This window comes from Balaenoptera musculus, chromosome 14, assembly GCF_009873245.2.
Source record: "Balaenoptera musculus isolate JJ_BM4_2016_0621 chromosome 14, mBalMus1.pri.v3, whole genome shotgun sequence".
In the NCBI taxonomy this organism is placed as follows: Eukaryota; Metazoa; Chordata; class Mammalia; order Artiodactyla; family Balaenopteridae; genus Balaenoptera; species Balaenoptera musculus.
Window position 1 is genome coordinate 47,223,592 of NC_045798.1, and position 17,090 is coordinate 47,240,681.

General features: G+C 36.6%; 1 protein-coding gene across 1 annotated transcript in view; it reads left to right on the forward strand.

Moving 5' to 3' along the window:
* Positions 1–17,090, forward strand: part of DSG3 (desmoglein 3) — a 111,840-nt gene that overhangs the window by 79,528 nt on the left and 15,222 nt on the right. Inside the window, 8 exon segments of the mRNA XM_036874293.1 lie at positions 2,821–3,064; positions 9,909–9,944; positions 10,466–10,597; positions 12,247–12,402; positions 12,991–13,135; positions 14,129–14,295; positions 15,158–15,286; positions 15,561–15,746. Coding sequence (XP_036730188.1) covers positions 2,821–3,064; positions 9,909–9,944; positions 10,466–10,597; positions 12,247–12,402; positions 12,991–13,135; positions 14,129–14,295; positions 15,158–15,286; positions 15,561–15,746 — 1,195 coding nt within the window.

Below are 17,090 nucleotides of genomic sequence, written 5' to 3' on the forward strand. Positions count from 1 at the left end.
TGAATAATAGAACTGCTGTAGACAATGAGCATTAGAAACATCATGGAAACCTCTGAAGCCACTGCCTCTTAAATAAACACTCATTTTTATTGCTTCACTTCTTATGCCATGGTTCAGTTTCCAGCAGATTGAAGAATGGTCTCTTCTTAAACCTACGATGTATTGTATCTATTGTCCAATTCTTATATTTTTAATATGATGCATCAAATGAAGCACAATACACACATACAATGAAGCTCCTTTTTAATGATTATGATTATTATTGTTATGATCCTCATTTTTATTTCAGCTTCTTGAGTAAAAGCCAGTTTCAAGTTGGGCTTATGTTTCCAAAGCCATTATCTGGAGAGTAATAACATAACCACTCAACAAAAACTATTGGAAAATTCTCCCTTCTTTCCTTTTCACAAACATAAACATCAACAAAAATAGCAAGTGAAAACACTGCTTAGTCCAGAAGGCACAATGCAAATGCACTCCGCAGCAGGAGTAACCTCCAGGCCACCTTCCTATCACCATGTGAATGTGGCCCCAACACAAGGATGCTTTATTACCTTTATTACCTTTATTACTGAGGTTCCCAATCCTGCAAAGAAAAAGAAGTGTTGGCTTAAAACACTGTCAAGAGCACATAGAAAGAAGATTAGGGGAGTCCTGTCTGCCTACAGAATGGACAATGGGATCCGTCCTTGCTTTCTACAACCTTCCTTAACAGGGACAAGTAAATGGAGCCAGCCTGAATCAGGCCAAGTCTGGTACATACTCTCCTATAACGGTGCCCATACTCTATTTACACCACCCAACCAAGAATCCTTAGATGGTATTTCAAAATACAAAAATGAAATACCAGTTAAGTCCTTAACCTGTGTTCAGGTGAGGAAAGAGTGAAGTGATAATCAACATTTTTAAGGCTAATTAATTAGAATTGTCAAAGAAGGGACTTCCCCGGTGGTCCAGTGGTTAATACTCCCCGCTCCCAATGCAGGGTGCTCAAGTTTGATCCCTGGTCAGGGAACTAGATTCTTCATGCCGCAACTAAGAGCCCACATGCAACAACAAAGATCCCACGTGCCACAACTAAGACCCAGTGCAGCCAAATAAATAAATAAATAAATATTTATATAATTGTCAAAGAACTGGAGTTTTAGGAAAGGTAAATCAGAAAAAAAAAAATTGAGTCATATCTAGAATTTAGTCCACAATACAACTTATGGGTATTCCTAGGAATATCATAATTCACTGCTATCATTTTTTTAAAATTTCTTTTGTCTTTAGCACAATAATGCTTTGAAGAAATTGCAAGATATTAAATTATGGAGAAGGAAGGCATTGAAAGCTCATTATGTTTTTCTCTTTTTCCCTGCCCCAAAGTTTAGAATGTTATTCATAAAAGCTTTCTGTACTCACATTATTTTTAAAGAAGTTACTTTTTTAATGATAAAACTAATATATTCTCATTACCAGAAATAAGAAAATATATACAACCATAATGAAGAAATAAAATACATCCATAATCACTTCATTCAAAAAATAAGTTCTAGTATATTAAGGTGGTTCATTCTAGTCTTTGCCCATATGTATGTATTTTTCATTATGCTATAAGAAAAAAGCCCCAGTATACATACATATAAACCCAAAACTCTCACCAATGTTAAAAAAATTCAGATACTAAATTGAGAAGCAACCAACACTTCAATTGCTGAATTCTGCATTATGCAAATCACTAATAAGTTCAATAAAGCTCATCCCAGCTTCTATCCCTACATTTGTTAACTAGTCCAGTCACAGACTAGTTAACATACTTAATGCCACTCATCTGAAACTTAAAAATAGTTAAAAGAGTAAATTTTGTTATGTATATTTTACCACAATTTAAAAAAAAAAAAATCCCACAAGATTTTTACCTATAAGGTGTTTTTTTCCAACTCCTAGACTATAAAATCCTTTCTGTCTAAAATACTCTGATTAAATGGTTTCCCTGGTACTAAAAAGCTTCCAAAACCTGATGCACAAATACTTATAATATTGTTTTTCTACCAAACATTTTAAAAAATATTCTGGAATGTTAAGAGTGCTCTTAACTCTAGTGTTATAAGCAAACTAAAAAGGTGCTTTAGTAGCTTTTTCCCATCCCATAACTTGAGTTGGAGTCCAGGAGTTTAGAAGTGCACAAGTAAACAGCAGTGAGCAAGGTATCTGCTCTAGAGGAAATGTAATTAAAAGTGCACAGAGTTAACCTACTTCACTAGGCAAATTACTTTTTTAGAAAACTTATAAATGAAAAGAAATAAAATAGAAAGATGTCATCTGAGTATTATCAGGGATCTGATTTTGCAATGCACAGCTTATATATTTCAAATATCCAAGGCACCATATGTGTTTAGTCCAATTTTATTTCCAGTTGTTTTCATTCAAAACCTGTATTAATAACTGCTTGATGTGATGGTTTTCTTCTTCAGATTTGTAGTTTCTTTCAATAAAATATATTATTGCTTAACACCTAAAATATATTTTGCTTAACTTTAAATCTACTCACATACACTCAGGCTAAAAATAAATGCTCTTCCACAAGTTAGATTTGGGGGAATTTTGTAGGTTTTGTTTTATTTTTCAGTTTTAATTGGCACCATGAGAAGCAGCCAACTAGATCCTTTTTCAGTGTAGTCAAGGTTAACTTTTTCACTTCCACACCATGATTAATTTATCAGCTGGTACCATCCTATGAAAACTGGTTTTTAGCCTGCAAACTTTTCTTTCAGCTTCCAACAGAGGATTTCATTGCTTCAGGAATTGAGATGTGTCTAAGTTTTTACCTGGGAGCAAAAGTGATGCAAGCGTTTCGGGTTTAGGGTGGGGAGGAGCTGCAGAACAGGCCATCTGCAGACTCCTGAAGACTCCTGCTGTCCTGAAGACAGCAGAGACGCTGAGAGGGCTTTCCTTAGACATCGCATGCAGGCGGTTGGAAGGACTAAAGCAGCAGCTCCCTTGGATTCGTTCACCAAGGAAATCAGAGACAATGGCTTGGTTCCTTTTCAGAACCACAGGGGCTCTGACCATTTTAATGGTAAGTCCTATTTTTTTCTAATAATTGCAAACTTTCCCTGTTTCCTTCCTTGTTAGAGAATGCTATATTTGACTGCTGAATCCCTATTATAAATTCTAAAAAGAGTTCAGTGGAAATAAACATTTTAAAATGAAATTGCAAAGATTACCGGTTTCCCCCTTTTGTTGTTTTTTTTAAGGTTGTATTTTCACATAAGAAAATAAGCCAGATAGAAATGAATTTGAAAGTTGCTATTTAGCATTTCTTCAGGTAAATAATTAACTAAAGAATTAAATAATCCTGGTCTCAAGTCTATTTTCCACAACACCTTGACTTTCTTCAAAGTAATGCTTTTATTCATCTTTTTATTCATGCTTTTATTCTAATACACAAACTAAAACACATAAAAGAGAACGAGGTCTATTTTCCAAGGTTTTATATCTCTTAAGCATATGGCTAAGAATTGTACATGCCTGGTCTTGATTCCTGACATGTTCTTAAGTAGTCAAAGACCATGGAATTAAAATCAAAGCAATGTTTGACTCTAGAGAAGTTGCGAGGGTTATTAAGAAAACAGTGTTTTATGTTTAGCCTTTATGTGCAAAAGACATCCAACCTTTGGGTACAAAAGAAGACAGAATATTTTATAAGCCAGTTTTTCAGAAGAGTAATACTTTTTTGGATTGGGAAAGATTTATATAATATTACATAAAAGAGAAGTGGAATCTGGCGAGCAAAGCACTAGCCTGGATATTACAGACTAGTTTTTTCCTTAAATGTGTTATTTTAGTAAAGAAGAAAACTTGTCACAATATTATCAGTTACACAAAGATATCAAAATAGTGAAATACGCCATAATGAATATTTTTTAGATTCTTAATACTGATTCCTCATTTTATCAATAATAAGTTGGGTTGGCCTACACATCAGTTTACCTCATTTCCTCATCTAAAAAAACTGAGATAATTGAACTTCAAGAAGTTATAGGGAGATAGTTCTCAAGGAAGAACGTTCTAAAAATTAAATACGTTTAAAATTAGAATAGACTGCGTGTGAGCCAGTTTCCCAGCCTTCCTTCTCATGGCAATGGTCAAGCAGAATAATTGGTATCACACCCTTCTGTTTGAGTCTGTTTCTATTATGACAGTTTTATTCATCTTTGTATCCCCAATGCCCACCATAATATCTGTCTTACAGTGAATGCACAATTGTTTGAAGAATGGATAAATGAATGATTGAATGCGGCCTCTCTCAACTATAACTTCCCCTCATGGTGCTTCTATAATGTTAGTCATGGAAGAAGCTATGAGAGGTTAGAACATTTTGCTCCCCTCAGGAAAATTTTACAGGCACACATACACAAACACACAAGCTATTTAAACAACAATATAACTTCATACATAATTGTTAAACTGAGAGGTCTGGACCTGCTCTTTCCAATATGGTAGCCAGTAGCCACATGTAGCTATCAACCACTTGAAATGTGGTTGATCTGTATTGAAATGTGCTGTTAAGTATAAAGCATACACCATGTTTTGAAGATTCAGTATGAAAAAAAAAAAGTAAAATTTATCATTAATAATTTTTATGTTGATTACATATTGAAATGGCAGTATTTTGGATATATTAGTTTAAAATATATTAATAAAATTAATTTCACCTTTTTAACCTTTTTAATATGAGTAATAGAAAATTTAAAATTATATATGCAGCTCACATTTGTGGTTATTATATTTCAACTGGAGAGTGCTGGTCTACTCTTAATGCTATTAGTGGAAGGCGGTGTCAGTCAGAGGTGGGGTAGGCAAACAAGTCTCCACGGACCAGGTGAGATTTGAGCCGCTTTTTGGTAAGTATAGATGGGCCACAGGGAGATATCTGCGGTTGTCAACCCAGCACATGCAAAGGCAGGCGCCATTACGGCACTTGCCTAGAGGCAATGGACACACTGATTTGGCTGGAATGATAGTCTGCATTGGAGAATCTGGACATGAAGTTAAAAAGGCAGATGAGGGTCAGACTGAAACGTGCGTTCTGTGAAGGGTAATGAAACCCTTTTAGAAGTGGGGAGCCACCCAGAGTTTCGAAATAGCTTGGTGATGGGAAAAAACAATGCTTTCAAAAGCACTGCGGAGTGGGAAGGCGCATCTTTTGTTATTAAAGGGTGGGGTCTGAAAGTTGGAAGACCTGTTTGGAGGTTTTGAGTTAATGCCACCAACCTATGACCATACAAGTGTTGCCTAGAGAGGTAATATATGAAAGCTCAGTCACAGACTTCAATCTATGCCTGTACCACTGACTCACTCCAGGCCTTGCTTCCTCAGCTGTCAAATAAGAATAATCATATCCCCCTGACTAACGAGAGTGACCACAGTAAGAATAAAGGAGCTATGTGCATAGGAAAGTGCTCTGGAAAACATAAAGTGCTTTGTAAGACTCTAATTCCTATTATTTGTAATATTTTAGTAATAAAGATGAATCTTGATTGATGAAGCAATCCAATTTCCAGTACTAATAAATATATGAAAATAAATTTCCTCCTGATCCTCTCCAAAAGTTAAGATTCTAAAATCAGAATAACCTTGCCAAGAAATTCCATCCAGCCCTGCCTGACTTGAGCAAAACTTAGGAAAGATGTCATTACTTCCACCTATTACCGCTCCCGCTTACTTAATACCCGAAACCGGTTTTCACTTAGAACACTCAGTGTCCATGACGTTTCTCATAAACCTCTTAGCCTTTGTCTCTACCTTTCCTGTTAAGAGTCATTCTGATAGCCTAAGGTGAGGGCTTGCTTTGGGAAGTTCATCACAAGAATTACATAGGCAATTGGCTACTATCCATAATTATACTATGAATAATGGAATTTGTATAATATGCACATTTTTCTTGCATGGCCACTGCACAGTTGGCCAGGCTGTACACTGCACAATGCCAGGAAGTGCATTCACATAAACTACAATGTGAACAGTGCCCCCTGGAGTTGTGCAAGGAGCAACCTACACAATTGTACGGTGGAGCGCTGGTTCTTGTCTTTTTCTGATGCTCAAGAAAGAGAAAGTCCTTATGTGCCTTGACATGAATAATAATAATAAAAGGTCACTTAATATCACAGTGGCTCTTTTACACCATTTTTTAAAAGTCTGGACAGAAGTAATTAACACTTATTAAGCAGTTACTGTAGGCTAGGGATCATCTCCATGCTTTAGAGGTGTTAATTCATTTAATCCTCACAACAAACCTATAAAGTAAGTAGAATTATTATTTCTATTTTACAGATGAGGAAACTGAAAAATTAAGTAATGTTCCTAAGTTATTCAGCTGGTACATGGTGAGACTGGGATTTTAATTCAGGGATTCAGGATCCAGTGTCCAATTTTCTATTGCTACATTTGACTGCATCCTACACAGTCTTTAAAACGAGCTCTTGAAAACAGCCATGGGTATTTGTTTTTCTTATCACCTCTATCATGATACAAGGCTTAACTTTCTAAATTGAGCTTACTCTAAACATCAGTTATTAAAAATTGAACCGTCCTAAATTACTTTTTAAGTAATTAAACATATATCATTTTATTTCAATTAAAGAATTTGCCTTGATTAATACAAAGCTTATTAAAATACTTTCAGGTTTTTAAATTTTAATTTTAAAAAGTCTATATATATATATAAAGCTATGAGGTATCATAAAATATAAATCACTCATTTCTTCTGAATTGTACATATGAAATTTATTCAAACATGTATTGAATGACCTCTATGATCTGACACATAAATAATCATTGTTCTTAACCAATTATAAAAATATCACCAACCTATGTATATATATTTCATGAATTTTTCCAAAAATAATTAATAATTTTAAAAAATCAAGTTTAAAATTTGTAATGATTCCTTTGAATTACCCAATTCATTCTACAAATTTCCCAGAGGGGAGTGGGTGTGATCCACTCTTATCCCATTCTGAGAAGAGTGGCCATGCCCTAGCCTGGCTAGGACTAGCTCTGTGGATCCAATCCACAGTCTAACAGTCTGTCCTTCCCCACACTAAAGTAACAGATTACTCTAAACAAAACCTTGGCCAGCTCAGTAAAAAGCAATTGTTATTATATATGATATTTAAAAATCCAGTCACCCATATCCTCAAAATATATTTATTGTTGACCTACCATACTCAATAGGAATCTTAATGATATAACTACATACATTTTAATTAGCAAATAGGGCATGTGAATATCAAATCACTTTATGTCATACGCTTTTTAACCTAATAATCTCATTTGCTTTTAATAAAATATTTCTAATTCTTACGTATGCCAAGGTATTTAGACCATATCAATGCTTTAAAAATCATGTAGTCAAAATTATAAAAATAACCAGGAAACAAAGGGAAGAAAGAAAAGTAAAGAAATTCTCAAGATATGGAGTGTTTTCTCCACATTGGTATTTCCTAGACTCTAGGCCACAAAAAAAGAAAACTTAGTTGATTTACATTGTCAAGAAACTATTGAAATATTTATTACATATTCAAAATACGTATATGAACAAAGTAACTAAAACATCTAAGTAGCCACATATAAGTATTAATTAACTAAAATAGGAAAGTTTTTTAAAAACACTATTCAAAATAATGTAAGCCTATGATTACATGTCTCAATACATATATAAAGAACACTGCATTATTCAGAAGTGCCCCCGTATTCCTAGAAATACAAAAATAATCCCATTTTCACAATATTCCCTAAAATTGGAGAACATTCTTGTTGGTCTGACTTTAAAAGAGAGGATGGGAAACAGTAAAGGTTTGGCTGAGTAACTTCTCTAGGGGCTCTGATTCAGTGAAATGATTGAACAAATAAGAAACACCTGTCTGCAATGCTCATTTTCCATAGTTTAGGGTTTGTCCTTCCTTTGCTTCCCAGGAAAACAGAAATCATGTCTTAATGTCTACTAGAAGAATCATTCTCCATGGGGCTAGTACAAACATGATTCATATTTTCTGGATGACTCTTTCTGGTTTTCCTGTAAAAGAGATTGTGCCTGGTCCATCCCTCCTCTCACATGTGGCTGAGTTGTTCTTAAGAACTGAGAAAGTAGTACAGTGACTACATTGCTCTGGTCTTTTCTCCCAAGTAACTCATGATATTGTTTAATAAAGAGCAGCAAAGCTGTAAAATCATTTTGAGACCTGTTAGAACCACAGTAATGGTTCTTTTTCATGACAATTTTAACAAACACCCTTTGAAATAAAGATTTTACTGAAATTTTTAGAATGGAAAGGTCCTGGTGTTCTATGTCTGGTATGATTATTCCTTTGGTTCAGACTGGGGCCTGCCTCTTTATTATAACCTTCCAAAATAAACAATGTAATAAATCTACATTGTTTCAGGAATAACTGCAGCCTTTGCCAGGAAGAAATCTAAACTGACTATCATATAACTTTCTTTCTATGACTAGTTTTTTTCTATTTATCTATGTTGACTTTGGTTAGAATCTAGTGTAGTGGTGATGTGCACGCTTTAGAGTCAGGCTGCAGGGGTGCAAATCCTGGCTCTCCTGGGGCTGTTAGTTGGGGCAAAGTACTCATTCTCTCATGTCTCCATTTCTTCATCCATGAAATAGGGATTACAATAAAAGAATCTCCTTCAGATGACTGCCATACTAAGTGAGATAGTAAACATAAAGCTCTATGAATAGCAACTGACACAAAAAAATAATCATTTTTTTCTTCTGATTTATTTTTCACAATCTTTTCCCTACCAGATCCTCTTCAGATTAGGTAATCAGTGAGTCACAAAATAGTGGTTAAACATCTACTGAGGGACAGGTATTGTACGAATTGCAAGAAGAAAAATAATACAGAAGCAATGATTTGGGAAGTTTGCAATTCTCTTGGCTCGATATCACAATGCACATAAAACCATAAGAAATAATAAATCATGGTAAACCATTACGAGCAAAACTGCATGTTATAGAATATGTGTTGTACAAACTCAGAAAAGGAGACATCAGTAAGGACAGTTTCATGGAGACTGTTGGAACTTGAAATGATCTTAAAGGATGAGTAATACTTAAGTGTGTGAAGGGAAAGAAGAATGCATTCCAGGGGGAAAATGACACAGATGAAAGTCCTGTATGCTCTTGAGAAAGTGAAGACCCTGGCCCACCTGGCTTCATTTTATCTTTATTTTTAGTTTTTTTCAGATCAGTATGAATATTAAGCTCAAATTTAAATTGAAGTAGTAAGGCAGAGATGCGCAGATCCATGTCCCACAGAAAACAACACTAGTGACTGGAATAGCATATCCCGATCTTTTACGTTTCATTCTCTAAATTAGACTAGTTCCTTTCCACTCTCTCCACTCTTATATGACTAAGAAAATGCCTTACCCTGCAATTGCAACTAACTAATACAGCATTGCCTTTGTACAAGTCAGTAGCGTAGGTCGTGGCTTTTAATAATCTCCTATGGCACTTTCTGAAGTTTATCACAATGATGCTCACCATTGTTTCCCAAAGCAATAGCTTCCATAGCTCCCAGGAAGTGTTTATAGAGCAGCCAGGTAAGAAAAGTCTGGTTGTTGCAACAACTGTTAGAATTTTGAAAAGTCCAATAGATTCTCCTGTGTATCATTGAAATGCTGTAGTCAGATTAAAGAACTGAAAGAACTTGTTTATACGAAGAGTATTTTCTTTTTTTTGGAAGGATTTTGCCCTTTGAATACTGTGTCTCCAAATCTACTTCTTTTGAAATAGAAACAAACTACAATATGAACAGCAGAATGTAAAAACCAGGATTATCGTCTTATATAATTGCTTATTTGAAGAATTCACATTTAATTTGACTTTATTTAAATGTCTACAGGTGGTCCTTTTGGTTCATGGAGAATGGAGAATAGAGGTAAAGTATGAAAATGTTTTTTGTAATTAAAATAATAGTTTAGTTAAAAAATTAAAATTGTACTCAGGAAAAATAAATATTTAATGTTTTAAATTATTTAATAATTTAATTGTGAAAATATAATTAAAATTCTAATGGCTAACCTAATAATATTTAAATACTAGCAAGAATAAGTGTCATTATTGTAACTTATCGCATACATTCTTCTTATCTTAAATAAATCAACAGGTTTTCATTAAACCTGTCTTTTATGCACAGAATAGTTAGATGTTGTGGAATATATATAGAAAATATAAAATATGATTAAATGCTAATATTAAAAATCATATAGCTCTGTAGCTATTCTAGTTATTTAATGTTTCTTCTTTGCTTGACAGTGTGAGGGAGAGAAAATTAGATATTTAACAGTCTTAGAGATCTTGAAACATAGGAGGCTCCTCAACCTAGGTGTCTATAATTAATACTCATAGCAAAAATTTCCAACAATGTGCATAATAAAATGGAATCCCTTTTTACATAAGACAAAAGGGCAACATGGAGAATATGAGACAGCGGTACAACAAGGCAAAAGGAGATACAAACGTGAATGGGTGAAATTTGCAAGACCCTGCAGAGAAGAAGAAGACAACTCGAAAAGAAATCCAATTGCCACAGTAAGTATTATGAGCAGAAGTTATGTTTTCAGAATAAATGTACTAGATGTAAATTAAAATAATATGGCAATTCCAATTAGCAAAATGCAGACTGAGGAGTCCACAGAACAAATAACCTGGTATCTTCAACAAAACAAAAAACACAGTAATAATAGTAATAACAATTTAAAAGAGAGACAGATGAAGGAGCTATAGCTTCTAGAGTAATAAAACATAATTAAGAGATATTTCAATCAATTTCAATGGATACACCTTTTTGGATTCAGATTCTAGCAAACAAATAGAAAAATTATATGGAAAGTGCTTTGTTTGGGGCAGCAAATTATGCTCCGAGAATAAGATTTTTACCAGTAATTTATTTAGCACGGGTTCACTGCAGGAGTTATAATAATTTCACAAGCCAATGACATACAAGATAATGTCTCCCAATAAACCAGTACTCCTAACCACAAGTAGATTAATCACACTATTGTTCCAGGCAAGGGAGAGGTGAAAGGAATAGAGTACAAATGTAGTTGAGTTGTACTTTTCTACGAGTTGGTTCTTGGGAGAGTCAGTTTAGTCAACCACAAGCTGATGTCCAGTGCAAAAGCACAAGTCCCTTATCACTAGAGCACGTTACTAGGGAACAGAGGCTGTGGTACTGGCAAGCAAGATCGTGGTTTTCACCACTGCCAGGCAAAGAGCTGCCTTGCCCAGGCAGGAGCTAATAATGCCTCAAGGTCTTCAAGAGAGCTATTTAGATCAGCAAAGAGTTGCCTTGCCCAGACTGAACGCTCTCAAGAGGTCCTCATAATCTCCTGATATTTAAAGCTTAAATGTCCCTCAGCCATAATGGCTGCTCCACATGTTCGTATCAATAAGCTCCCAACATTGCTCCCCAATAGCTGAGCTACTGAATGTTTATTGACAGCCACGGATGTCCATGATGACATCCTGACACAGCTTCCTCAACGTAAGCAACTTCACTCTTAGAACAAAACAACTTTATTCTTAGATTTTTTTTTTTTAAGTGGATTTGAAATCATACCATACCAATACACAGCAATAAGATAATTAAAGATGGTTGAGAGTCAACATGGGATTGGCCATGTATTCAGAATTGTTGAAGCTGGGTGATGAGATATATCAGGTTCATTATACTCTTCTAACTTGATAATATATTTGAAGTTTTCCCTATTAAAAAGTTTTAAAAATAATAATAAAAGCAATGCATTCTAATATTAACACTTACTATATAATCCCTTTCCCTTTTTTTCTCCAGCTCCTCCTTTTTAAACTAAAATAAATGTCTATTTTGTTTTTTTAATGTTACCTGCGAAGGAAAGGAGCATTCAGAAGTAGGCTTGTCAATATGAAGTGTCCTTGACTTTCTCTCAACCTTTTAACATCACCATGGTGACCACAATCCGGGCAAATATTCTAAAGCCAGAATGATTAACGACACATTGGTCCCTAGTGGTCAACAGAAGCAAAAATTTGAATTTATTTCACATTCCTACTATCTATCAAGGCAAAAAAGTAAACAGCACAGTGTCAAGAAAGTGTGAATAAAATGAATAGATTGACTTGAGAGTATGGAGGAGAGGAGGGGAAGGAATAGGCCTGAGTGATGATCACCTTAACATTTTGGGTATTTTGGGCTACAGATTACTTCAGATTTCCAAGTAAGCCAGGAGATCACCTACCACATTACTGGAATAGGAATTGATCAGCCCCCTCTTGGAATCTTCATTGTTGACAGAAACACTGGAGAAATTAACATAACAGCCATAGTTGATCGTGAGGAAACCCCAAGCTTCCAAGTAAGTTTGTGTCCTCGATATCGGCCACCCTTCCCCTCGTGCACAGTGGCTTTAGAAGGTTAATTTAGAAGAGAGATCAGTGCATGAATCCATCCACCAACAAATAACAATATTAGTCCCTCTACAGAGAGCCTCCCCTGGACTTCCCTGGCAGTCCAGCGGTTAAGACTCTGCGCTTCCTCTGCAGGGGGCGCAGGTTCGATCCCTGGTTGGGGAACTAAAATCCTGCATGCCTCGTGGCATGGCCAAAAAATTAAAAAATAAAATAAAACAAAGAGCCTCCCCTTATGGTTGTGCCCCTGAAGGAATACCCCAGGAGGGTGCATGAGTGCTCAACTCCAGCACGCTGCTTGCCAAGAGCTTCATGCTGCCAGGAGACACGTACCAGCCTGCAGGAAGGGGCAATTTGCCCAACTGGTACTCCCAGAGTCGGCACTTTTTCCTGCTTCGTCTCCTCTCTGGGGAAATACTTTTCCTCTTTGCACAAAAGCACTGTACATGCCAGGAGAGGCCTTATCTCTACAAGTTTTAATAGTAGGCAAACTAAAGTTTGTAGAATGTTAATTAACATTTCCCCTCCTTTTCTAGATTACCTGTCATGCTCTCAGTGCCCTGGGACAAGATGTAGAGAAACCGCTTATACTAACAGTCAAAATTTTAGATATAAATGACAATGCTCCAGTGTTCTCAACAACTATGTTCATGGGTGAAATTGAAGAAAGGAGTGCTTCGAGTAAGTCTTTTGCAGTAACTACCATTTTAAATTTTTTTTTTTCAGATACAAGTGTCACTATAGTACATCATTTTTACAAGCTAATTTATTCTCTTAGTTTCATCAGTAGTTTTGAAGAAAAATTCGTCAAGATAACCTGAGTCTTCCTTTCTAATATTTGTGGTTGAGCTACTTGTTCACTGCCAGTGTACTATATTTCCAAATTGTGATTGTGTTATCAAGTCAAAGCTTATCCTAGTCACAAAGATAAGGAGGTGGCTTTAGGCAACCTGGATGCATCAGCTGGGCTTTTTTAGGTTATAAGGGACAGAGATATACTCATTACTTGGATAATGGGGGGGAAGGGAGAATTATAAGGCCATCCAGCAAGGGAAAAAATAAAGAGAAAATAGTCCCAACCTCAACACAACCAACCAAGGCTTAGTGAGAAGTGGAGGATTTTTACCGGAAGGCACCACAGCTCACCTGATTGAGAGAGACAGTAAGAGATATTGCAAGTGACATGTAATATTTTTTTAGCACACAGATAGTTTTAAGATTTTTTTTTAAATTTTTAAAATAGATTTATTTTATTTATTTATTTATTTAATTTTGGCCGCGTTGGGTCTTTGTTGCTGCGCACGGGCTTTCTCTAGTTGCGCAGAGCAGCTTGCAGTGCGTGGGCTTCTCCTTGTGGTGCCTTCTCTCTTGCGGAGCACGGGTTCTAGGCGCGCGGGCTTCAGTAGTTGTGGCGTGTGGGCTCTAGAGCACAGGCTCAGTAGTTGTGGCGCACAGGCTTCGTTGCACCGCGGCAGGTGGGATCTTCCCGGACCAGGGCTCGAACCCATGTCCCCTGCATTGGCAGGCATATTCCCAACCACTGTGCCACCAGGGAAGCCCTCTAGTTTTAAGATCTTAAAAGACAAAAATCAGTTTGAAATTGTGCTGAACATTTCATGTGAACATAGTGTCAATCTTTACATATTCCTTAATAAACTTCTTCCGTATTCCTAGACTCACTGGTGATGATCCTGAATGCCACAGATGCAGATGAACCGAACAACTTGAACTCTAAAATTGCCTTCAAAATTATCTCTCAGGAACCTGCAGGCACACCCATGTTCCTCCTAAGCAGACACACCGGGGAAGTCCACACTTTGACCAATTCACTTGATCGAGAGGTAAAGCAAGGCACTGGGGAGCGTTCAATAACTCAGGATTCGGTTGTAAGAATGTTAAGAGAGGTGACTCCTTTCTACCTGAGAATGAAAGGAGGAAGGAATAGAGGTTCCCAGGACTCACTTGGCCCAATCTAGGGAAACTCCTTGCATCCTAGTGTGATTCTGCTGGAGTGGGATGTGTACTTGAGACCTGCACAATCAATTGTACCTAAGGAAACAAGTGTCAGCATACCCTTGGGAGTTAAAGCGGGGGAGTGAGGGAAGGCATTGCATGCACGACAGAGACTGAACTGGGGTTAATCCCTCATATGATGGAGGAGAAGGAAATTTCTTAGATGGAGGGAGAAATTTCTATCTGGAGTAAAGCCTTCTCTGGTGTCATGCTTTTTCTCCTGACTTCTCTCAAATTTACCCCTACTTCCGGAATACTAAAGAATCCCCTTCCTCTCTCTGCTCCATTGTCCTACCACCACATCTCCATCAATGCACGCTACCCCATCAGACTCTGTATAACTTTTATACAAGTGATTTTCCAAACAGACCAGCAGGGAAGCTCTGTAAGTGAGTTTCCCTCTGATAAACATCCCACCACCCTCATTGTCTATTTTTGCTCTAAGTGTACTATCCTGCCCTAAGAAGCTCAGAGAAAACCTGTACTAGCCTCGTAAAGACTTCCACCCAACCATCCAGAGCCCCACATACCTCCTCTATGATGGACAATGAACGGTGCGTGTGGTCCTTCTAGAGAATGAACCATGAACTTGAATATTTTCACCTCCTTCCCATAGGAAGCAAGGAGTTGTCATTCGTACCTCTGGCACTAGAGATTAATCATTTTTCTTTATTTTTTCTCCAAATTTAGCAAGTTAGCAGGTATAATCTGGTTGTGCATGGTGCAGACAGAGATGGAGAAGGACTAGCAACACAATGTAAATGTAACATTACAGTGAAAGATGTCAACGATAATATCCCAACGTTCAGAAAACTGCAGGTGTGCCTTTCATTCCTTGAAAAATAATTATATATTTTTTTATGTTATACCTTGCCATCCTAATCCAGGATTTGCCTGCTTGCTGGCTTTTATTTGAGCTCTCTGCACTTTTCTTTTAAAATAAGCTATTGTAAAATATAAGAATTCAGTAAACAGCAAAGAGGCAATACATAATTAGAGAATTAATGACTAATGCCATTCAGAATGAATATAATTCATTTAGATAAAGCCTGCCAGTGAGTCTTAAATTTCGCTTTTTTTTTTTTTTTTTTAGTATTCAGCAAGTATCGAGGAAAACACTTTAAGTTCTGACTTGCTTCGATTTCAAGTAATAGATTTGGACGAAGAGTTCACAGATAATTGGTTTGCAGTGTATTCCTTTACCTTTGGAAATGATGGGAACTGGTTTGAAATACAAACTGATCCCATAACTAACGAAGGCATCTTGAAGGTGGTTAAGGTAAGGTCTGATTTCCCTTCAGTGGGAAAAATGTTCTGTATTAACCAAAACTATTACTATATTTTAACCAAAACTGTCATAAATAAACTTTATTCACTTATGAATAATAATACCACTTCTTTATAGAAAACGTAAAAAACACATAAAAGTAGATAGAATTTTGAAGACACACATAGCCCCATTACCTAAGGAAATTCTCTTAACATGTTGATTTGTTTCCTTCCAAGCTATCACACTTTCTATAGAAACACAAACACACTAATATACATATATTTATCGGTGTGCCTGTTTTATGCACAAGAAAGTAAAACGCACTTCCCGACTTAAACTCGGGAACAGACAAGAATACATGGAATAGTTGCTTGTGAATTTGTCAACTTACTTTAAATGGATTAGCTACGGTCCTCAGAGGGAAAAAAAAAATGCGACTTTTTCTAGAAAATGGAAATGTAAAAACTAAATCTGCAAAACAAAAAATAAATAATTGAGTAACACTTCCATTTAACAGGCTTGGCTACAATAGACCCTTCATCTGAAATAACATAAGGCTATTTAATGCCTGGATATTGTATAGACTAGAAGAATATTACCACTATTCTGTGACATTCCTTGTCATAGAACACTGGACTCTATGGGAGCTTCTCTCTTTAATTCTGTGACTCCAGTAGAATGACAGATCCATAATATTCCTTAACAGGGAGATCCCTGGAATTCTAGATTGTTGGAAGCCACATAAGCGGTTGCTATTACTCTGCTTTTCAGAGTGGGTTACAGCCATCCTCAGTTGCAAGGGTTTTGTTATAAACTCCCGACAATGCCTAGGAATGAGATATTCCCAGTCTTCTAAGTTGGTGTCATCCAGTCTCCCAAACTAGAAACCTGGGCCTTATCCTTCAATCGTGGCATTTTCTCACCACCCAGAGCCAGACATCAAATTCTGCCCTAGAAACTGTCCTTAAAGTCTAGCCCTGGTCTTCCTTCTCACAGCCTGTGCTCTTCTCAGCCTTGCCCCCTCTCCTCCTGATTGACGTACCTACCTCCTGTGTATACTTCCCTTCATTCTCCTTCGATCACATTTTTCTTAAAGCCAATTGGGACCAGTTACTCTCCTCTTTAAAAACTTTCCTTGTTCTCCATTGGCTGTGAAAATGGCCCTCAATCAAGATTGTCCATGTGAATCACCTGCAGCTTCTCCCAGCCTGTGGCAAGTTAGGAACTACTGGTTCAGTTGGTCTGCAGGGAAGGCCAGGCAGCAAGCGGCTCTTAAAGGCTCCTCAGGGGACTCTTAATATGCAGCCAGGGTGATGACCACCTGCTGGCCTTTGAGAATGACCTTCAACCCCC